Source organism: Excalfactoria chinensis, chromosome 8, assembly GCF_039878825.1.
Source record: "Excalfactoria chinensis isolate bCotChi1 chromosome 8, bCotChi1.hap2, whole genome shotgun sequence".
NCBI lineage: Eukaryota > Metazoa > Chordata > Aves > Galliformes > Phasianidae > Excalfactoria > Excalfactoria chinensis.
The window spans coordinates 21,490,509-21,513,681 of record NC_092832.1 but is presented as its reverse complement, the minus strand read 5'-3'; the positions used below and the strand labels follow the sequence as shown (position 1 = coordinate 21,513,681).

The following is a 23,173-nucleotide window of genomic DNA, read 5'->3' as shown; positions in this document are numbered from 1 at the left end:
ATTTTCTTGGGGAGGGGTTGACCTGGGAATTCATGAAGAAAAAGATGTTTACAACTATGGAGTGGGGGTCTGAATCTCTTCAGCCAGATGAGGAACGCGAGTAGGAGATATTTGGTAAGAGATGAGAGATAGCACTGTGGTGCACGCCTGGCCTTGCTGGCCAGTTGGTAAGGATATCTCAGTGCTTGAAAAGAGGTTTGCATACATATTCGTGCAGCATTTATCTGTCACACTCTCCAGCCAGCTCACTACTTAAAGCAGTACCTTGAGCTACTGCAATGTGCTATTTCTAATTCATCCCTTGAACAAAATACAGACTTCTTTTGTTCTGTGTTTTTTGGTGGTGGTGGTGGGTGGTTTTGTTTGGTTGGGTTTTGGTTTTTTTTTTCTATCTCTTGTGGGTTTGGATAAAGACTAGGTTTCCTTTCTATTTACGTTCACTAAAAACTGTGGTTATTCTCAGTAGTAACACCTCTGCATGTAATATAATCTTTGTTGTCTCTCCACCTCTCATCTTTTCTATTTTATTACCTCTTGAATGTACTGGTAAATAAAAAGGGAGTGAAGTTGGAAGATATAGGCCATTTGGAAGAACTGCTGTGTGTATCATATCGGAGAGTTCAGAATATTATGGAAATATTTACAGCTCCAAAAGAGTCAATCTGTACACCAGAATTGAATTTAGGAGTGGACATTAGCCCTGTGTATTTTAGCTGTTCTAGAAGGACTGATTTGCAGTATTTTATGGCCTCAGAATAGTAAAAACTAGTTATGATGAATTTAGCAAAGTCTGTATACTGCATTGCTCCACCATTTCTTATTTTCATTGACATTATTTTTTCATCAGTTTGGACTGTGTAGGATATGCAGACAGTATATGTTCAAAATATTTGACTGCTGTGTTTTTGCATGCAAACCTTATAAAGAAATAGAAATACCAGACTGTGTGTACAAGCATCAAAATTTGATTATATGCAGGATCTAATCTTAATATCACACCATCCTCACTGAAAAGCATTGCAAGAATATTCCAATTCATATTCAGAATGGCGTGTTTCTCTGCAGTCATTCTGCAGAATTCTTATTCCTAGCAGGAGAATATCAGTATATGGAACTGAATAAAAATGTGTACATTAAATTGCTTATTCAAATGTCCAGCTTTGATGTTTGTGGAAAATTTAAGCAGGAGGCAATATAACCTGAGTTTTGTTTTATTGATAAGACGCTAATGTGAGTTACAAAACGGGAAAGAATAGAAGTTGTACAATATGCTGAAAATGTGAAAAAAATGCAGATTTCAGTTATTAGCTTTCATGGCTGTATTTGCATAGAAATATACTAACGGCTGGAAGACATTTCACGCATGAACTTGATAGAGGATCTTTAAACATATTCGTGTTAGAAGAGTGCTTAAAGGGAACCTCAAACTTGAGAATTCTCTTCTTTGTTTAGAAAACAAAAACAACCACAGTTTCCCTACAGTATTTTAGCACAAGGTATTTCTTCATGAAACAAAGCTTCCTTTGTTATGAGAAACACAGTGGCAGGTTATGAAGGTGCTTCTTTCTGATGACACTTTAGAAAAGACTGTGATTCTCCTGAATGTTAAATATTATTGTACAGTAGATGTTGCTCATGCTTTTGTGGAAAATATTGGCAAAGCATGAAGTGCCAGGAGGATTCAAACTCTTGTCTTTTTGGATTCCTACAGCATTTTCTTCTTTGGGGGAAACAACTTCCTTGCAAATGGGGCAAAGATGACTGCCAATTTTGTTTGTTATGTGAGGTAACTGATGTTAAGCCATCCTTAGGAACTAGAGGAATTCCTGTCTATTATAGTTAAAGCATGTTACAAATTTCTGTTAACTTAGGTGACAGCAAGCCCTTCCAGTTAATGTTTGTGAACTGATTTGTTGTTGTTGTTGTTTTAATTCATGTACTTGTGCAGAGCAGGTGCAACTCCATTCTGAACTAACAGTGATGTCTGGTCCTTAATAGAAGTGAAGAGGTTCCTGGACTGTAGGAAAGATTTGCATAGGAGTGACCAGTTGCATGTTCTGTTTCTAGAAGTTTCGACATTCATTTTGCCAAACATGGCAAATTATGTGCCATTAATTTAAATATGGTTATTAATGAGACACAGCAAAGGAAGCTAGAATATTCCAGGGATTATCTTGCTCTGTTATCTCCATTCACTTTCCGCAACAGGGATTTTACATGCTCACATTAGTTGAGGTTCTTCAAAGGAGTTGCTGACCCATCTCCAACCATGACTTTCATTAGAAGTAGAAAAGTTGATCTTCTCTTCTGAAGTGGTTAGATGTGAGCATTAATTCCTGGAAATACTTTTTAAAGACTCACTTCATACTGAACTATTGCTAGCCCTGGAAAGGATTAGAAAGAGTAACATCAGTATGTATTTCAAACCTCCGGGTTATAACATCTCACATTAAGCAGTTTTGACTTTGTCCTCACTTATGCAAACCCATTCTTGATGATGACGATGATGACTGTCAAGAACCTTACCAAAAAACCTAGAACTCAGCTCTAAAATCTTTCCTGTCTCCTGTTGAAATCAGACATTTGAAGGAAAGTAGAAGTGTTGTATATATGGAGGTACCATTCTGGAAGAATGCAGTTGGTAGTAGCTTTGTTTTCTTCTGCACGCATCTCATATTATTTTTGTAAATCTCTAAGGCAATATTGGTCGATACAGAAAAGGGCTATGGGATTGTTTTCCCTGCCAGTATGAGATATAAATGCTGGTTAAAGATAGAACAGTGCTGTAGAGATGTGAAAACAAACAAACAAACAAACAAAAAACAAAACAAAGTGGAAATATGAAAAGGGTCATGACTACTGTCTTACTCGGAATCTCTGTCTGAAGCGTAATATAATCATGGGAAATGTGGAGTAACTGTAATTTACACTGAAGCCAGAAGGTTACATAGAGTTGAGACTTTGCCAAATTAAAGTCCCTTTGAATATATATGGAATGGAAGGAATGACATTACTGCAGCGGTGCAAAATGTATATATGCAAAGCTACAGTCATACTAGTATAATAACCATGAAAAGCCGGGGGGGGGGGGGGGGGGGGGGGGAAGTCTGGTTTAAATAAAAGAAAGGAATATTTCAAATCAAATTTCCAGAGTTCCAGATAGAGTGAAAATATGTGGGCTGAAACCATCAGTGGATGGTATTAAGTTCTTGAGGACTGCGACTGCAGCCATTTGCTCAGCACAGCTCTTGAAGATGGTGGCAGCGGTACTGAAAAGACATATTTTAAAGGTGAGTCCATGTCTGAGTTAGCTTAAAGAAAATGTTTACTTCCCTGCTTTCCTCTCAGGCATGTTTATAGTGTGGAAAACAGCATACTGCTGGAATACAGAGGATGGTGTTTGGCAAGATTTTGAATGGCACGTGGCAGGGTGGGAGCTGGAAGTCACAGTGATTAGAAGGACCCAGTTTCTGGCCCTCACCGAGTGAATAACTGGGTGGGAGCAGGAAGAGATGTTGCCCCACGCCAAGGCAAGATCATGCTAACTGCCTGCACCTCCTGCTTCCTGTTGACTTTCTGTGAGCAGATTCAACCTGTAATTTGGAAAAGAAAAATAATGTCTGGCACCCATTCTTGAAGGGCTGCCAGTCTCATACCTATCCAATAGCTTGCCAGAATGGGAAAGATAAGTATCTTACAGTATCTACAGTATCAGTATTCACAGCAGCAGACGTTGGAATTTTGTCTTTTCAATGAAGACAGAAATCCAAAGAATATAGTTATTTATTTTCCATCTTTATAATTGTAATGATGATCTTTGGATTGGGAAGTTTCAGCAGTTAATGACTGTCTGGCACTTTCTTTGGCCCTTGCTTTCTCCAGCCAGCCAATAACAGCAAGGAAAGCACCTCCTCCAGTGATCACTTGCATAAACGTTATTTTGTCATGCTACAGAATATACCAGCTACCTCTGGGAAATAAATGTCTCGTGTGTGAATAGAGCCATAAAGTGTTTTTGAGGTTTCATTTCTTTGAAAGAGTATTCTGTTAGGACATGCGAGTTTAATGTAAAAGAAGATTGAGTAGCATCCTTAGCCCCAAGAAAGGTTAGACTACTCTCAGGAGCTGGGACTAAACAGCCTTGCAGCGCTGCTCCTTCACTTCTGGGGATGGTTTAAAGCCACAGATTTCAAGAGATTAAATCTTAAGAATTTATCTAGGTAATCTTGGTACTCTCCTCTTGGTATTGGAGCACTTTGGAAATTATATCTGGACAGAAGCATTTTCCTTGTCTGTCTTGTAGGATTGTATAGCAACTGGACTTTATTTGTTCCATTTGAATTTTGTGTAGTCATTATGATGCTGAAAGAAAAATGTTGTCTTGGGAGTTAAACATTATTGAAAAAGCTAAAGCAGGACCAACCTTTGGGAATGCCTGCCTTGCTCTGTCTACCAATAGATTTTCCTCTTCCATCCACCCTCTCCAGTTCAAAATACCAAGACATTGTATATGGCTTTTTTCATATGGAGACTTGTTTGTTTACACCTGGAAATGACTTTATCTTACATTTTGTCATGAGGGAAAATGAGATTACTGTGGAAGAAATCAATTTGAGTTATTTTCTGGCCACATGTTAGATCATATTCTTGATCAAAATTTAACCAGATTTTGAGTGGATTGAATATGTATACATAGATAAGCTTTTGAGTCATCTTCAGTTCTTGACTGTTGTTAAGTCTTTAAGGTTATGACTTTAACGGCTGTTGTTAAAATACAGCAAATTATCTAAATAATTGTGAACACATCTCTCAGGGTACGTTTGAGCTTTAAAGCAATTGTTTAAGGAACTTATTCCTTGGAAAAGAAATAACTTCAGAAGAAAACAAGAAAATTTTCTAAACCACATATCTAAGTAAGGATTCCTACAGTAGTCCGGCATATAATTATTGAGTAGTCAGGTAGTAGTAAAGGCCCTTCACCTGAAGGGTAAAAGAAGATAGGAATTTCTTCATCGGTGGATTTAAAGTCAATATGGCGTCCCTTGAGGTTTTGGTATAAAAGGTAGAAGTAATGTGACTGATGAGCCTAATTTTAATGTTTTGCTGTGGAAGAGATTTAGCACCTGCGTAACTATTATTGGTACCATTAGCTTTTCATTTTGTATTTTTATGTGAAAACACATCAAAACAGCAGGCATCAGCTTTTTCTTTAGCGCTCTTCTTTTCAAGAAAAACAGCAGCAGAAAAATATAGGTTATGTTCCAGGAAACAGCCACTCACAAGTCCCAGAAGGGCTGGGGATGTGCTTTGTGGTTTTCCTGACTCTTGGAGTGACACTTTCACTTTTTAAAGCTGAGGCTTCATTTGTATTTTGAAAATATGACAATCTCCTTCTCAGCAGGGTTGGATTGTTTCTAAAAGGCTGAAATTGCTACAGGATTTAAATCTGGTGAGGATCCGGTTATTCCCTTAACAATGCATTTTAAAACATACACCCGTAAAACAGCTTGACATCTGTAAACTTGAGGCCATATTCTCTGGCTAGACAACACTCAACCAACTGGCTAGAAATGGGTAAGGCGTGAAGGAGAAAGGAGAGCCGATGTTGTGCATTCTGTGCTTAAACCGATCTCTTCCTCTGCTAAACAGCTAACCAATGCAGATTATTTATAGATTTCAGAGCCAAAAATTAACGCAGTTCCTTGCAGGCAGAAGAGAAATGTATGGGATCATTATTAATTCTTTAGCATTATAATGCCTTCTGGCTTAATGTGTGTGCTGGGGACCAAGTGTAAACACACATTTATCATTGCGACCCTTAATCTGTTCCCAAAAAATGTCCTTCAGTGGGGAACTGTAGAACAGCTTTTCTAAAGGATTTGAGACCTTTTTCTTTGCCACGGACACAAAGATCTTTACGGACTTTGCTGTAATTGAACCTTCAGATGTAAAATGTTGCAAATGCCAATTTAGAATGTTCCATTAAAAAAACAAAAACAAAAACAAAAAATCACACTGCGATGCTAGCTGCCTTTACACAAATGCTATGTTTTCTTTCATTGGGGCAAATTAGCTAGGCTGATGAGAACTTTCCTTCTTCAAGGTCTACCCTTATTTCTGCATCCTTAGCTTCTCTTAGTTCTCCTATTGTTTTTCATGTCTCCATTTTTTGTTTTCCTTTCCCTTGGAAGCAGTCTTAGATGGTGCAAATACATTTCAGCTGCAGAGGAAATAGAGCATACCGAATCCCTCACTGGCCACTGAACTTAGTGGGACAAAATTGTCCTTCATGCAATTTTAACCACTAGTGGAGTAATTCTGGCCATCGGCCTGTCCTGACATCTCTTTGCAGCTCCCTCTGCCTCTATCAGAACATGAGGTGGAGGAGACAGAATCACTACAGCAGCTGCTATTGTTTGATCAGCAACACAATCGTTGCTGGAATTTCATTTCCCTTACAGCCTTGCTTCTAGAGTACATTTGTCATCCATACTTTGTAGCAGACTTATATTCGCCTGTAATTACATACCAGTCTGGCAATACTTTATTGTTAACATAAAGCACTGGTGTTTAAATCCCCAATCTTAGGCTGAAGTATTTGCAAAACTCTGTAATTGCTAAAATAATAAAGCTGCCATTATTGTACGGGAAGTTTACAGCCTGTTACTGAAATACTTGTATCAGCTTAACTATACCTGTATGCATTCCTTATGTTCTCATGGCTTAAGAGACAGACTTCTGAGTTTCTGATGCTCTCACAGAATGGCTGAGGTGGGAAGGGACCTTGTGGATCCCTTTGAGCTCAGGCTGTTCTATTATTTTGTGACTCTGTGCCTTCTACGAGCACAAGGCCATGCTCAGACATGTTATCTCAGAGCATGCAGGAGACTCCACAATCTCTGGGCAAGCAATTCCAGGGCTCAGTCAAAACTTTGTTTTTCTGGGTTGTGGTCTGTTCTCATGTACCATTTCTAAGAAGTCTATAAAAGATAGTTAGGAAAAACAAAGTTCGGTTGTTTAAGCTCAGTGCAATGGGTATAGAGATACCACTCCAAACGTTTATGGATATGCAAACCAGAAAAGATAAAAGTATTTTGATTTCATGTTGTGTTGGCTCTCTGCAAGCAGAAAAACAGCAACGCCCCTCTCTTGTTGTTCGTTACTCATTGTGCTGTTGTTTGGCCTTTACACAGTTCTGCACTTTGTCAGTTTGCTGCCAAACTAGTTGGGCAAAGCAGATCTCAGTACTGGACACTGGGGTAAGAGTAACTGGTGCAAGTGCATTATTATTTCCATACAGAAAGCTCGAAACATCCACGCCAAGTATAAATGTGTCTCCAGCAGAATGGGAAATGTACTGTAACGAATGGCACGGTCTCTCAGCTTTGTTTTCATACACATGCATAGGACATCTTCTCATGGGGGACAGCAGGGAACCTCTGAGTTCTTCCAGCAGTGGCCACTGGACTATACCATGGGTGTCCCATCGGTGGTTCTGCACCCCACAAAGCAATAGCATCGCTCCGAAGACCTTCACATAACAACGCGTGTTCGGATTGCACTGCTATTTGAGCCAATAGGTGCTGTTCTGCGATGCTGTCTGTGACCCACCTTCCCCCACCCCACCCCACTGCTCAAAGTATTGCCCCGGCCTACGTGTGCTCTGCGTACCCCCACAGAGCAGTACAGCCCCCCTTCTGCACCACGAGGACCTCGGTGCACAGAATCCCGGGGGGCGGAGGGGAAGTGCCTCCCGCCCGGCTCTGAGGGGGCCGGGGCAGCCCCGATCCCGAGGCGGGAGGGCCGCACCCGCTGTTCCCCCGCCGGCAGCGCGGTCCTCGCCCGCCCACCCCTCAGCCCGGCTCGCGTCGCTCCGCGCTGGATTGCTCGTGTCTGCCCGGCGCTGGGGCTGCCCGGCTGGCGGCGCGGCCAGGCGAGCTCAGCCGAGCGCAGAGGCGGATTTTGAGGAACAATAACAGAGCGGGGAGTGCGGGACCGGCGCGGCCGCCCCGCCCGCCGCCGCACCATGTACGCCTTTGTGCGGTTCTTGGAGGACAACGTCTGCTACGCGCTGCCCGTCTCCTGCGTGCAGGACTTCAGCCCCACGTCCCAGCTCGACTTCGATAACCAGAAGGTCTACACGGTGTACCGCAACCCCGAGGAGACGGCGGAGGACGACGACGAGAGCCCCGGCGAGTGGGGGGAGCGCCTGCTGCTCCACAAGGCCCAGATCCTGGCGCTGGCAGGTGGGCGCGGGCAGGGCCGGCTGAGGGAGGGGGCGGGCGGCGGACGGAGCCTTGGGGGGAGGGCGGAGGGGGGGGCAGGGCCGGGGGCAACCGCAAGTGACCCCCAGGGCTGCACCGGGGCAAGTGCCGGGGGGACCGCGGGGTGGGGCGGGGAGGGGGGCTGGGTTGGGGAGATTCCCCCCCCGAGGAAAAAGAAAAGGGGGAAGGTTTCCCTACCCAGCTTATTTATAGTGCATGGAGTCATTTCTATACCTTAGCAGCTCGTGTTGCCACATTGGAGAGTGTTGCTGGTTTCTGTCTGCTCTGTTAGTTTAAGCGACTTCCCAAATTGGGAGGCAGTGGTGGAAGCAGAGATGTGCACAGCATGTGTGTGGGGCTTGGTGGTGCTCTGTGTTTGCTCCACGTTTCTCTTACACATTAGCTCCACACCTATGAGCACCGCTTTGGCCATTTAAACCCTGGTAGGATGGTGCTGCTTTGTGGTCCCCAAGTTGTGTCCTGTTGGCAGCATGAAGACTTTCTGTAGTTTCCTTGCAACCACAGACAACTCTGTCCTCCTGACAACTGGCATGGGAAGAAAGTTTGAGGGTGTTTGGAGCGAGCTGCTGGCTGGTCTGGAGGTGTCCCATAGGATGGGACAAGCTGAGTGTCACTGTGTGGCCCACAGGACACTGCTTTCTGATCCTGAGCTTCACATTTGGGGAGTAATACAGCCCACAGCCATTTCCCCAAATATGGCCTGGGCTGCAGGATCTGCTCTCCTGCAAAGGCCATGCCTGCTTCTCATCCCCAAACAGGGCAGATTAGTACTACAGACATGTAAAACTAGAGTTTTCCTAGTTTTTATTTTATTTTGGGAAACAACAGTTCCTGATGTAGGTCAGCTGGTAGTCCATCTAGTCCCTGAGCTAGAGAGTGACTTGTACCAGCGGCCTGCTTACAGTAGTGGCCATAAGCAGATGCTTGGAACAAATAAGAAACAGGAGAGCTGGTACGTCATTTCCCTGTAGAGTGTTTGTGAATATCTGCAGTCCCCAGAGTTCAGGAATAGCACAGGCTCACAGAGGAGTGGATTCTCCTACAAAGTTTTTGTCATCCTGTGCCAACACACAGCGTTTTGTGTGACCTGTCTGTAGCACAGGAGAACTGATATGTGAATTATTTGCATGTTGCCTGCTGTGTACATGGATGATAGCAGTGTCACTGCTTAGGGTTTGCTTGGCCTCTTCTCAAAGGTTACCCACATGGAGTTCGCCTTCCTCTTTCTTACCGGGGAAGTGCCCTTTCTCAAGTGTTTCAGAGTTCTCAGTAATGCTGTTTTGCTCAATGTGGTGAGCCTACAAGGTTGCCTCAGTTTTCCAGCAGAAAGTGCTCCTTCTTTTGTCAATTCACTCATCCCAGACAGAGTTTGTTCCTAGGAGAAGTCTTCCAGACAGTTTGTTTCATCTCTCTGAAACAGAACAAGGTAGTATATATTGTTTCTTCAGAGAGAAAGACTTGTTACCTGTATTAGAGATCTGCAGTAATTGCTCCTCAGAGACTTTAGTTTTTACAGGAACTTTTCCTACTGAGCCAGGGACACAAAGAAACATAGAACTATTTTTTATCATATGTGCTCCATTACAATACATATGATGTGTCCATGTCAGTTACATGTTTCAACATTTCTCAAGAGTCTTTACTCCTGTTCTTCTTTCCTTCCTCTACCATATAAACATTCCATAACTGAATTAAACATGCTATAACCAAAGGATTAGTTACTTTCAGAGTTTTCACTTTCTCACCAAATTTTTAATGTTGGTGTTTGTTTTGTAGTGGTTAAAACACTGGGGAGGAAGGCTGGTCTTACATGAAGATACTTTTGGTTTCTAGTGACCAATTAAGTTTGTGTGGCAAACAGATTAAGACAACTTTTTATAGCAAATGTTGCAAATCTGATGTTACAGACCCTGCGCATTAGCAGAAAGATAAATTTAAAAGTCAGTAATGTGTAACATACTTGCATAGAACTTCTAATCCTGAAGCATCGCAATGTATGTTAAAAGTAAATAAAGTGGGTAAAATGGCTTTTATCTTTAAAATATACGTGCTGAGTTGATATGGAATTTCTGAAGGGGAACTTCACAAATTAGTGTATCAGAGACTTGAAGGATTTACTGCTTTGGTTGGGGGATTCCCCATTAGGAACAGTTTTTAGGATCACTGTGATAGTATACATATGAAATTTAAACAAAAGAAGGTGGGAGGAAGAATTTCTTTTTATTTTCATTTAGTTTCAACATGCTGTTATTTTCTTGGTAGAGTTTCAACAGGTTTGTACGCTGATGTTCTAAAGCTGTTCAAGTAAGCAAAATTGTACCTGCTTATGTATTTCCATGATCTAATACTGTTGTTACGTGGGAGTTAGAGCATGAAAAACTTCTTAGCTTTCCTCTCTAGCAACATCAAGAAGGAGTAGATAAAGAATACTAATACAAGATCAAGCTTTTGAAACAACTTTTCTACTGTCTTTAAACAAGAATAAAAAGGATACACTTTTACCATCCTGACACTCAAGTGGAGTTCACCTAGAGATAGATGTATGTTCACACCCACAGTACAAACTTTAATTGGAGTATTTGTGTTGTAAATCATTTGTGAAACAATTGTCCTGATTTGAAGGAGTCTAGGAGCAGTTCTTTGATCTCTCTGTTGAGGTTGGATGTTTGGAAATCTGCACATCAGTGAGAAATTTTATGGATGCTGCAAGGCAAACAGAGCTGAAAAGGGTAGGGTGTTGGTTGTGCTCAGAACAACACATAACTTGTGATGGACTTGATATGGTGGGGAGATAAATACTGTCTTCTGGCAACTTCAAAAGTAGTACGTAATAGTACAGCAGAGGGATTGTTCTGAGCTCAGTACACGTTTCTTGTGCCTCTGTGTGTGTGGTTGGGGAACCTTCAACTGTTTTAAAAGTTAGCCAAAGTCTAAGGCTGAAACAAAGCAGGTTAACTCCCAACAAGGGCAGCTGTAGACTGCTGAGCCATAGAAACATATTAAAATGAGCTTTCTGTTCCATAACAAGTTCAGCATTTGGTTAACAGGCGACTGATGTTACGTAGTAATAAAGGAATCACTTTATTTACCTCTTGAATGGAAAATACAGCTCAGTGCACTGGAGCTGCACTGTAAGGCAGTTTCTTGAGGTGACATGTTAACTGCTCTTTCTCACTGAGGATAAAATAAATAAGACAGCTTTTCAGAAAGAGCTCGAGTCTTCCTTCTGATCATCCACACCCTTCGTTTTTATTTCGTTCGTGTCCTTTCATCTAAATACTAAAGCTGTTTTTCTCGTCCCTCCTGTTGAAACAGGTGTGCCACTTGCAACTTTTTTTGCTCCTGTCCGATGTAATCATTGTCAGTTTTGTCCATAAGCATGTATACCTTAGCGTGATCCTTGCGTGACCCTGCAGGAGCCACTTCTAATGCTCATCACTTTGCAAAGCAAGGTGGAACAAATCAAGGTACAGGGACTTTCTCAAAGTTTCCTACTCCAGGCTGCATCTGTTGACAAGTTAATAGTGACTGTCTTCTAATTTGAGGCATTCTTTTCTGACTGCAGTAAATAATCGCTCTCTCTAGCTGCTGCCCTTAGCACTTCGCACCTGCACCATTGCAGCAAACATGTCTCAATCAGATCCTGACTGCAATTCCCTGCTTGCCACAGCTGGCACATCAATACCCACGTGTATCCATATTCTTCCTTGTCCCTTTATATAAGGGATATTCTTCCTATATCCCTTTATGTCCTCTACTTTTTATTTAAATAGGTTAGGTGATTTTTTTTTTTTCTTCTTCTTTTTAAAGTCTTTAAAAGTCTGTGCAGCTCACGATGAGGTAATTTGCTGCATTTCAGAAGGATGCAAAGTCTCCATTCCAGGAATAGTTCTCAATTAAATGATTTTGGTGCTGAGTTTTGAGTAAGTTTGAGGGTGAATTCATCTGAAGAAGTTGAAGCTGCCTACTTTGAGTAGTTAATGGAGGAAAGACACTGCCAAGTGCTGGAGTAGGTGAAAATTTGCAAGTTGGGATTTTAGATTATACCAAGAATGTGTAGCATTTAGGTCAGCAGGTGATCTTGACGTGTAAAATCATTCTCAATCCTTTCACTATTCATACAGCCTGGGGAGTTGGATTAGGTAGAGCAGAGTGTAGCGATGCCATGGTATGTGCCATGCTCTGGCACAGTGTAGCCCCAAGTAAAGCAGTGCCATGGGGAGGCTGTAGGAAACCTTCCAGCAGTAGCTTCTCACAGACTTTGGTCTGTTTTCCTGAGGTAGTTCAGGAGCACCTGTAGGCTGAAATTTGCATGGCTGCCCATGAGCAGCCAACCTACTTTGTCCTACCCAAGCACTGGGACTTGCCTTGGGCTGACCTGGTCACCGAGTGGAGCTGAGCCCATCAGTGCTGAATCAAGCTTGTTCAAAATATAGTCCATTTCCAGTGCATTTTTAACTATTTCAAGATGAACGACGGATTTTTTCCCTTTCTTCTATGTTGTACTGTAGGAGCTTGTCTGAGATTTAAAGAGCTTCTGTGAGGGCACCATTTTTCTTTATCATATCTGTTCAGCGCTGAAGTAGGGTGCATCAGTGCAAAGCTGAAGTAGCAGCATTAAAAGAGTTTGGAACTTATAAAACCATAGCCACTAACTGTTATGATAGTCGGGATGGGTGTCATCAGCAACATAAAGTGCTAATGAAAAGGAGTTTAAAAGCAATTTTACTGCAAGATTTAACCCCCTAGTTTTCTCTTTTCTTGTATATCTGAATTTGGAAAGAAATGTGTTTTGGTCTCAGCTGACCTGCTTGTTCCTCAGTCATGTTTACTTTCTACTTCAGAAGAGTCAGAAGTCATTTATTAGTTTATTTTTATGACCCACACCCATACAGGTCACCTACAGTGTTGTGGTTTCTCTTGGTCTTAGTGCACACATCATAGCACATAACACAAGTTATGCTTGTAAATGTTGCATAAGCTTAGCTGTGGTACAATAAAAAAATGAATTTCAGGATTTTAATAAAATTGACTTCAAAGGTAGTATGGGGATGGTAACTATGGTAACTAACACTCACTAATTAAAATATGCTAAATTTTGCAGGGAAGTGAAAAGAGAGATTAATGTAACTTACTGTTTTTGTTTTCTTAATTTGACTGTAAAACATTTTCTCCATTGCTAGCCTACGTGCTAGTTAACTCCATTATTTGCTGGGTTGTTGGTGTTTCTTTTTGTTGTTGTTGGGTTTGGTTTTTTTTGCTTCAAGAAACCCTTTAAAAATAGCAGCAAGTGAACCACATAATTTTTGTGTGGAAACTAAAAAATACATGAATCTACCCACTATTTCCATAGCAAATTCATTCCTCAGGCAGAGAGGTTGTGGAGGTTTCCTGGAGAGTTCCCTGTAGGCTGCTGCTTTTTCTGGCCTTTGTGATCGGGAAATCATTATCGAGGGTTGGTACTAATGAAGTTCTTTGGTGTGATTCAGGCTGACTGCTTGTGGCAGGCAAATTGACAAGCTGTAGCTGTCATTGAGAGGATGATGTCTTGAGGTGAACTCTTGAACTTTTTGAGAAAGGCACAGCTTTGGTAATAAATAAGTTTTTTATGAAATACTTAGCATGTCCAGACTTTGGAAAAGTAGTTCCTATAACTGAGTTTTGCATGTAGGTACAGAGTAGAGACTTAAAGAATATTAATGTTGTGCTTGTTTTCAAGGATATATATATTTTTTCATTTAATGGTAATAATTATTATTGTTTTTTAGTTCCAAAAGGCTTGTGAGAACTGTTCCAAAATAGTTAAGTTCCTTTATTCTGGAACAGGATGCCCAAAGAGGTTGTGGATGCCCCGTCCCTGGAGGTGCTCAAGGCCAGGTTGGATGGGGCCCTGGGCAGCCTGGTCTAGTGTGGAGGTTGGTGGCCCTGCCTGTGGTGGGGGGTTAGAGTTTGATGATCCTTGAGGTCCCTTCCAACCCAAGCCATTTTTTGATTCTGTGATTCTGTGTTTGATGTGCTCAGTGTTGTACAACATTAACAAATCTGCACAGCACTTCAGTGGGGCAGATGGAAACACTGAGACAGACACAGAGGTCAAGTTATTCAAGGTCTGTATTTAAGAAAATACTGGATCCAAGATTAAAGCTGTCCTCATCATTTGTGGGGGTGGGAGAAAGAAAGAACAAAAAATAAAACCAAAAATCACCCACCTTGATTTGATGTTTCTCAATCTGCGTGTCTTTACTTGATCTAATGGCTCCATCATTTTCTGCTGCCAACAGACACTGTTTTAATCCTCCTAAGAAATTAAATGGGACAGGTTTTTTTATAGAGAGTAAAAGAATAATAATAATTGTATCAGTTAAATATAAACAAATTAAAACCTATATAAATTATTATTTATGTTTGTTTTGAGCCATGTTGCTTTTGTTTAATTATTGTTGGAGAGGCTTCATATTAACTTCTGAATTAACAAATACATCATCAGTGAGCTGTCTTGACTCAGGTGTCTGGTACATTGTCCTCTTTACCCAATATCTCCAAACCTAACAAGCCTTTTCCCAGTATCATTTAGAGTTATTTTCAGTCTGGCTTCTATTCTCTCCATTCAAATGAAATTCATAAAGTTTAGCAACCTTTTTGGCTGGTTCCTCAAGAGCATGTCTTCACCCGCATGAGCTTTTTGGCCTTGTTTGTCAGTGTTGCTGCTTGTTGTGTGCTCCAAACATCAGGGAAGAACATTTCTTTTTGAAGACATTTCCCTAGTCGCTCAGCTGGCTGTTGCTGTCTTCTTCTTGGGAAGTTTTTTGGGGGTATTTAGTTCTTGTCAGTTTTTGAGGGTGATATTAGCCCTGATGATGGACATTCAGCTTTGCCTTTTTATTCCTTATTTTTCTCACTACCTGAAATTTCTTTTCAGCTTCCCTCTCTGACATCCTTACGCAGAAATGTTTGATCCCTTTTCCTCCTGCTCCCCTCATTTTAGCTGCTTCAGTTTTGGTGGCTCACTTCCTTGAATACCTTTTGCATTCCTACACCATCCATTCCGCTGTGTTGTACATTATTGTGGTAGGTTTTTTTTTTAGTTTCTTCTGCTTTGATAGAGGTCTTAAGCTCAGGGGTGGTTTGTGCACAGAGTTTTTCTTCCTCTGTGTCCTGATCACCTTCTGAGCCCACAGGGTTGTTATACATTCTGAAATCACATCTTCCTCTTAAAGTCCTTCTTGTCTTCCTTAGCTAATGCAAGAAACTTAAGGTTCTTTTGTTGTTTGGGTGTTTTTTTTCCCCATTTTCAAATAAACCAGCCCGGTTTTCAGTGTTGTATTATCATGCTGCTTTCATTTTCAGTCACAACAATATTGATTATTGTTTATTTGTGTTTAAGTGCCACTTAGGAATCCATGCCCTGTGGTGCTTCATGCTTGTATTTGTCTTGAAGCACCAAGTATACCTTTGTCTGTGGGATTTTTGTTTTGATTCTCAAGTGTCAGTTTTGTTTTAAGTGTGCACTGAAAGCAGTGCATAAACTACTGAGGCCGATGCTGTTCTTTCAGGCAGCAGTGAGCCAGTTCCCCCCATGCTGCTGCATTGAATTCTTTGCAGGTGCTGCCCATATGTGTTGGGTATATGCCTGAAAATGGGAAGGCCGATGTTAAATTTCTTGAACTGTCAGTATATCATTTTTCACAAGGAGTGGAATTTTTTTTTTGAAGGCTTAGGGAAGGGATGAAGTTTGCTCAAGTTTCTCTCATTTTATTATTGTAAGATTTATAGCATCACTGAACCCTTTAGTTGGGCTCATCCAAAACCTTCCATCCTCCATCTACTCAAAGTGCAGAGCTCTCTTCCTTTAGTTTTCCATCTTTGACTGCAAAAGTCAGAAAACAAACAAACAGAATTTGAGCTGTTTCTTTGGAGGAATTAGTTTGTTCAGTACATACCATTAATTTAGAAAGTAAGGAACGTTTTAAAGAGACTTTTGAGTTTTCCATAGTTTTACTCTACATCCCAGAATATGGTTTTCAATTTTAGGTCACTAACATATTTTTACTTGAATTTAACCAACTCATTTCCTGCCCTGTCAAACTCACTTTGTCTGCCTCAGTTCCCTGCTGCTGTAGACTTAAAGCTATTGCATTTTGGCCCAGATCCACCCATTCTGATGCTGAAACGAAGACTGGACTTAAGGAAACATTCCAGGAACAGTTTATCCTTCGCTAGTTGATACTGATTCTCTAATGCAGGCGTGTTTTTTTGGCTTTTTTTCTTTTCTTTTCTTTTGGCAATGCTGAGGGCAAATGTCTTCTCAGCCACTCTGAAATTTCCCAGCAGTTTGCTTTTTTTCTTGCTAGCTGAGGAACTCTGGGAGATGGCCATATGGACTGAGAAGTGCTGTCATGTGCACTGGTTTTGAGCCCTGTGCTTCAGTACCTGGTGAGGTTGACTGGTGAGATCTCTCCAAGCCTGACCTTTTCCTGGAGTACTGTTATTCCAGCATTCTTCATTCTGTGTATTGAATCACAAAATGCCATTTTCTCTGTCTGACTACTGTGCACAAAAGCAGTTTTCTTGTGCCTTGTGTCTTCTGAAATGTCTGTTTAAAGGGCAGAGGGCTTCAGTGCTATCCGTGCTTGCATCGCGCTTCTGTGCTGTTTATTTTATTACAGGTACCTAATTAGCTATGTTAAGTGCTAGTTCTCTGTGGTCAGTTTCACTAAATCATTTACTTCACGCACAGGAAAAGCTGTAGATACAACATAGTGACATTCTGTTCATGATCACCAAAGGGAAGGTGTAATCATTAACTTGTGTCAAGGTTTAAATGACTGGGGGCAAAGTCTGGACAAATGATTCACGTCACTGCAAAAGGCTCTGAGTGACAGCATTCCTTGGACTGCCTTTCTCAGTGTTTTCTATAGCCCCAGTCATCATACTCTGTCTTGTCCAGCTGTTTAGGTTCATATCCTGGTTTTATCCTGGTTCAGGATTTCTGCATGTCTCACGTTTTCTGGATTGTTCTTTTGTCCTTGCCTTTTGTAGACTTACACAACAGCAGAAATGGAGTTCTAAGAGGAACAGATCAAAAGGCACATTCAAGCTTCTCCTACCACTCCCTCTGATCTACTCTCACTTCCCTCCCACCCCTTCCCAAATTCCATTAATATTTACAGAACATGAGCCAGTACTTAAGCATTATCCTAAAACTGAGAATGGTGTTTTTTTTCTGGCTTTATCTGCAGTTAATGTGGAAGACAAGAGAAGTTAGAAACATACTTTAATATCCAATACACTGGATGAGTTGTGTTAGGTATAAATAGGCCTTGAAAGAACCAAACGTATGTAAGAAAACATTGTATGGAGTTTTATTGGAAGACAGAGGAATATAACTATTAGTTCATCAACTAAATGGAAGAAATCCTGAGCTTTAATTTACATAGGCTCATTTTTACCATTGCTTTTTCAATTTCTGTGCATGCAGGGAAAAGTAGTTCTTCAACCCACTGGTTCATTTACAGGATAAGCAGTAAAATCAAGAAACCAAATGCAAAGATTTGCCAAACACAGGAGAGGCTTGTGTTGATAGTTAGAAATCAATAACTGATAAACTAAGCATTCGTAAGGAGGTATATAAATACACTTTTAACTTCAGTCCACCTGAGAAGTTGTGTAAATACAGATTTCATAGGCAGATTGAGAAAATGGGAGAGGAATGGAGGGTGAAGAATTCAGATTATCTGCATTGTTTTACTTGACCCCCAAACTGGCTGTTTTCTTTCATTTCTGTTCTTCAGAGCATCTAATGTGTTCTTAACCTTTACAAGTTGACTTAAAAAACAGAAAGCCAAAACCAAAAGAAAAATATTTCTCATCTTCCAAATTGTTTTTATTTTAACGTTTTGTATGTCAGAAAGTATTTGCTGACTTCACTGTAGCCTGCAAATTCCTCTGTGACTTCTTTCCAGGGGTGTTTCAAGCCTTTCTTTTCCCAGGCCATGGGCAGAATTGATGGTGTCCGTTTCCAGTTTGCCTCGGGTCCTGGCTAGGGCTGACCTCAGGTAGCTGCCAGCAGGCACTTAAGGTAACTATGTGAAGCAATTGGATTATGTCCACCTTGTAATGAGGCCAAGGGTTATTTCAGACCAGAGAAACAGATCTGCATTCTTTACATGCAGAAGAGACGTAGAATGTTGATCTTCATGTTCTGTGGAAGATGGTTTGGCAAAGCAACCTGGGGAAGCTTGCTCCGCAATAAGCGTGCACTTGAAAGAATTCTGAGAGCATATTTTAGTGAAACACTCTGGTGCACCAAAGTATATAGTCACAGAAATACATATATTTTTCTTTCCATCTGGATTTATTTATTTTTCAATTTGTGACCTTCCAAGAAGATACCAATGCCCATTAACCTATCCTTCAGTCAAATTTGTAGGTTTGGATTTGTTTTTTTCCTTCTAGTAAGTGCTCTCTTACCCTCTGTTCTGTGACAGTAGAAGTGAGCTGTGTCCTTCTTCTGATGAACCCATATTTTCCAGATAAATGGAAATGTAGGGTTGTTTTTTTTGTGTGCTGTTGTTATTTGTTTCTTTCTTTCTTTGTGTATTTTTGTTTGGGTTTTTCTTTCTCCAACACTGAAACAATTGGATTGCCTTTTTGTTTTACTGGGATAAGCATCCATGGTGCTCTGGGGAACAGACAATGATCTAAAATAAGCCTAGCTGTTTTTTGTTGTTTATCTGTTTCGTTTTGCATCTGTCTTAGTATTTATTGCAACCATCTGCATTTCATTTCAGGTTGTCTAATGTCTTATTCTGTGCCTCTTCTTTTTACATAGCCGTGGGCCGTAATATCACCATTTGCCTACAAGAGATCCATTTCTATCTGTAACAAAATGAATAGCGTTCATCTGTGTAATTCATTTCTAATGAATGCCTCACTCCTCATTAAACAGTGATTTACCTTTGTTTCCCTTTTCTGTGTTGTCAACGCTAACCGTTTCAAGGTCCTGTGGAGAGATGCTAATGTGAGAAAGCAGAAGTCAATGCAACTAAACACTAAGAAATGTCATCCTCATTAGCACCTTCAAAAATATTCTTGGGACGCTTTCTGAAATACAGTTTGCAGGTGGATAAGAAGACTCAAAGTGTTTTCTTATTCATAGACTTTCAGTGCACAAGTACAACACTTCAGACTTTAAAGGCATCAGTCCTTGTCCACGTCCTGCATGGGTATCCAAGCTGGTGAATTTCTTTAGACTTGGTTTGCTCTGCAAGAGTTTCACAGATCACAGACACATTTGGGGTGACTGTATGCTTGGTTCCCCGTCCCCTTTGCATCTTTCCAAAAATATTGAAGTGCTACAAACATATTTTCAGGACATACTTGATTTTGAGTTATTTTAGAATCTTTCAGACTTGAAAATATTTTTCTTAATTGTTTTGAGATTCATAGATTTCAACATGTCCTGCAGCATCTCCTTTTCCTGCCCCGGTCTTTGCAAATAAATCCATGCTGCTGATTGTTGGAGTACAGGGTATATAACCAAGTTTATTTTCACTTTAAGCCTCAGCAGAGTCTGAACTGCAGCAACAGATAATGAATACAAAAATACTGTTGGTAAGCTTAAAGTGATGCAGATGTTTTTAGGAAGTTGCCTTATTTACAGCATCCTTAACTCTTATTTAATGATAGTACTACCTTCTTGTTGACACTTTTGATGATTCCGATAAACTTAGCTTGGCATTTTACAATACTTACTCTTGTGTTTGACCAGATTAATCTCCTGTTGAAACCCTAGCATTGTCAATGGCTGTCAGTTGAGTTACACCATGGATTAATTTAAGGGGAATAAAGCATGGGAGATTCTTTTTATTTTTTTCTTTTAATGAGTCTTACTGAAGTCGTGTAGCATTTGGAAGTAAGAATACTGATTAATGTAACACAATTTTACTTTCAATATACATTTTAGAGGACAAAACTGACCTTGAGAACAGTGTGATGCAGAAGAAAATTAAAATCCCCAAACTCTCTCTCAATCACGTAGAAGAAGCTGGGGAGGTTACAGATTATGGGGAAGAAGATGTGGAGCTTAGACACAGTAAGGTACTGAAGACTTTCCTTTTTTTTTTGTCTTTTCATTCTTTTTTTGGGGGGGGAGGGGAAGTGCTCGGGGCATATACAGATTTCATAGCTTAAGAATTCCAGCTTTTGATCTCCATGAAACATTGTGTTTATTGTAATTGGATCAAATTAGGAGCAGAGGGGATATGGTATGGGTTTTCAAAAACGTGATTCATGTGCAATCAAACATTTTCCTGTTTATATGGTCTTGCACGGCTTAATTGCCATTTGAGATTTTTGGAACAGCGCTCTTTCACTTGGGTACAGAATGCTTTAAAAATGACCAGCTGTTCTTCTCGATGGCACTTATGACCTAATGCACTCTGCTTGTTTGGAATTGGAAGGGGTTGCTCTGAGACTTCTCAAATACAGCAGTGCTGGAGAAGACAAACTGACAAGGCAGCATCCCTGTGTTATAACTGCCAGTTGTCTTTTTTAGGTCCAGATGCCAGAAGCCCACTATGTAACCATATTTATTTTTTGATATCAAATGATTTCTTTAAAAGCCTGCCAACCTTCAGAATAAAATAATGTTCTGTGGCTTCATGTGTTTTGCAGCTGCAGGAATGATGCTAGTACATCTCTTTATGGTGGGCCAGCACTCCTTTTTAGAGCATGCGTGGAGCAGGCATAGCAACGAATAATCTCATTTTCTGCCACATTACTCATGGATATTGTGGTATGGGGATTGATAGTGTCAGCGTCTTGTCTCTGGTCTATGAGCTACATTTGCTTTCACTGGAGTTGCTTGGAAGTTCAAATGCTTTTTTCATATTTGACCAATGAAACATTGTGACTTTTACATGTACTGTTATATTTTAATACTGCTGCATGGGCCCCTGAAAACAGGTGTGCTTTAATTTATGGAGTTTGGATTTTATTTAGAAGACTGAAGGTAAATTTCTGCTAAGAGATCAAAAGAGATGAAGTCTCTGCAGTGTAGTACTAATAGAGAAACAATCAGTTGGTCAGGGAAATGAGACTAGATGATATGTTCTGTCTCCAACTTCAGTGTTTTCAATTCCCTTTCATTGCTTTCTGATAGTGTTCACGTACTCACTTGCATCAGCCCGTTAGACTAATGTAGCTGAGGAAAAGTCAGACAAGGCTTTGTCTCCTCTTGTGTGGGAAGGACAAGCCCTCAGTGCGTACAGCAGCTTTGTATGGTGTGCTCCTTTGATCTCTGATGTCATCATAGGTGACAAACATGATTGATTGACTCTCTTACCTACCAGAAAAGTCATTATAGGAAATCTAGACGTTAAGCATGAACTTCAATGCAAAAAAGATCTAGATCCAGTTATTTTTTTAAATAAATTATCTTTGTATATGGAATGGAGTGACCTATTATACAGTCTGTTTGCAAGTGTTGCACAAAGGCAGAAAGAAAGACCTGAAAGAAGGACCTCTATGCCTCAGAAGCTTGTATGCGCATTTTGCTGAATTACACCTGCATGATACTTGCAGCATATGTCTCCATAAGAATTGGCAATATATTTGGCAAAATATTTTTGCAGGCTGACCTTATTTTATTTTAAATTATTATAAATAAAAGAATATTCAGTCCACAAATCTGTAGAATTTTAATTTATATTAAACCTTACTATACTTCTAATTATTATTATTTTTATTGTAACATTCAGAGGCAAGATGGAAGGAAACAAAGTGAAGGTACACACAAAAGCATCGAAGCAGTTGTTGCTCGCCTTGAAAAACAAAATGGGATGAGTCTCAGTAATACTTCCAGCCCTGAAGAGGCTTTCATGGAGGCTTCAGAAGGGATGAACAACATGGACGATGCTGTAGTCCCTCGGATTCTGTATGAAGAATTGCTGAGGAGTTACCAACAGCAACAAGAAGAAATGAGACACATTCAACAGGAGCTTGAAAGAACACGGAGGCAGCTTGTGCAACAAGCAAAGAAGCTAAAGGAATATGGGGCACTCGTGTCAGAAATGAAAGAGCTCAGAGACTTGAACAGGAGACTCCAGGATGTACTGCTTCTAAGACTAGGTAGTGGTAAGTGCCGGACTTAAATGGGACAAGTTTTAATGAATTTTGCAAATGTGATCAATAGTAATGGAAACATTTTTGAAGAATAGCAGTGGTTGTTAAACTGGACATTAAATGTTAAAAGGGTTTTCTGCTATGGCTGTACAATATACGTCGGATTTGTATGATATGTATGTCTGGGTTTTTCTTTAATGGTAGTAGAGGTCTTTGTGCTGGTTCGGCTGAATCAGAGTTCCATTTTAAGCAGCTGTATTTTAAGAGGTCTTTGAACTTCCAGTATATGTTGAAAAAGATAATAAAGTTTAATCTGCAAAGAATACCAATATGTTCCAGCTTTAAAAAGGAGAAGAAAAAAAAAAAAAAAAAAAGAAAGAAAAAAGAAAAAGAAGAAAGAAAGAAAGATAAGGCAGTGCAATGAATATTTGGGCAAAAACTATTTTATTTCTTTCAGTTAGGGTTTTTTGTTATGTAAGTGACTGTGTTACCTCCCATTTTCTGCCCCCCACTTCCCATTAGTAGCACACTGGAATGTGAAATACACCTGAACTTCTTGGCAGTGGCTTTAAACAGCCATGCTATTTGAAAAATAATGGCTTGATAAAGACTAATCAAGGAAAACTTTCCATATTTATTTAGTGTCCCGTTATCAGCACTTGTTACAAAATACAGGTTTGTGTAATTTGGATTTAAATTTTAAATATCTTGAGTAATTGCTAAATTGTTTTGGTTTATAACAATTATTTAATCATTATGTTGGA

At 40.3% G+C, this 23,173-nt stretch overlaps 1 protein-coding gene across 6 annotated transcripts in view; it reads left to right on the top strand.

Annotated features, from left to right (window-relative positions):
* Positions 1–23,173, top strand: part of LOC140255477 (BEN domain-containing protein 5-like) — an 812,733-nt gene that overhangs the window by 474,478 nt on the left and 315,082 nt on the right. Inside the window, exons 1-3 of one of the 6 annotated variants that reach the window (XM_072343121.1) lie at positions 7,354–8,246; positions 20,251–20,384; positions 22,046–22,415. The exons of 4 other annotated variants lie outside the window; for them this stretch is intronic. In XM_072343121.1, coding sequence (XP_072199222.1) covers positions 8,027–8,246; positions 20,251–20,384; positions 22,046–22,415 — 724 coding nt within the window. In that variant the 5' untranslated portion in view covers positions 7,354–8,026. Of the gene's footprint in view, positions 1–7,353; positions 8,247–20,250; positions 20,385–22,045; positions 22,422–23,173 lie in introns of those variants that run through there. One more of the 6 variants, XM_072343119.1, reaches the window with a different exon arrangement.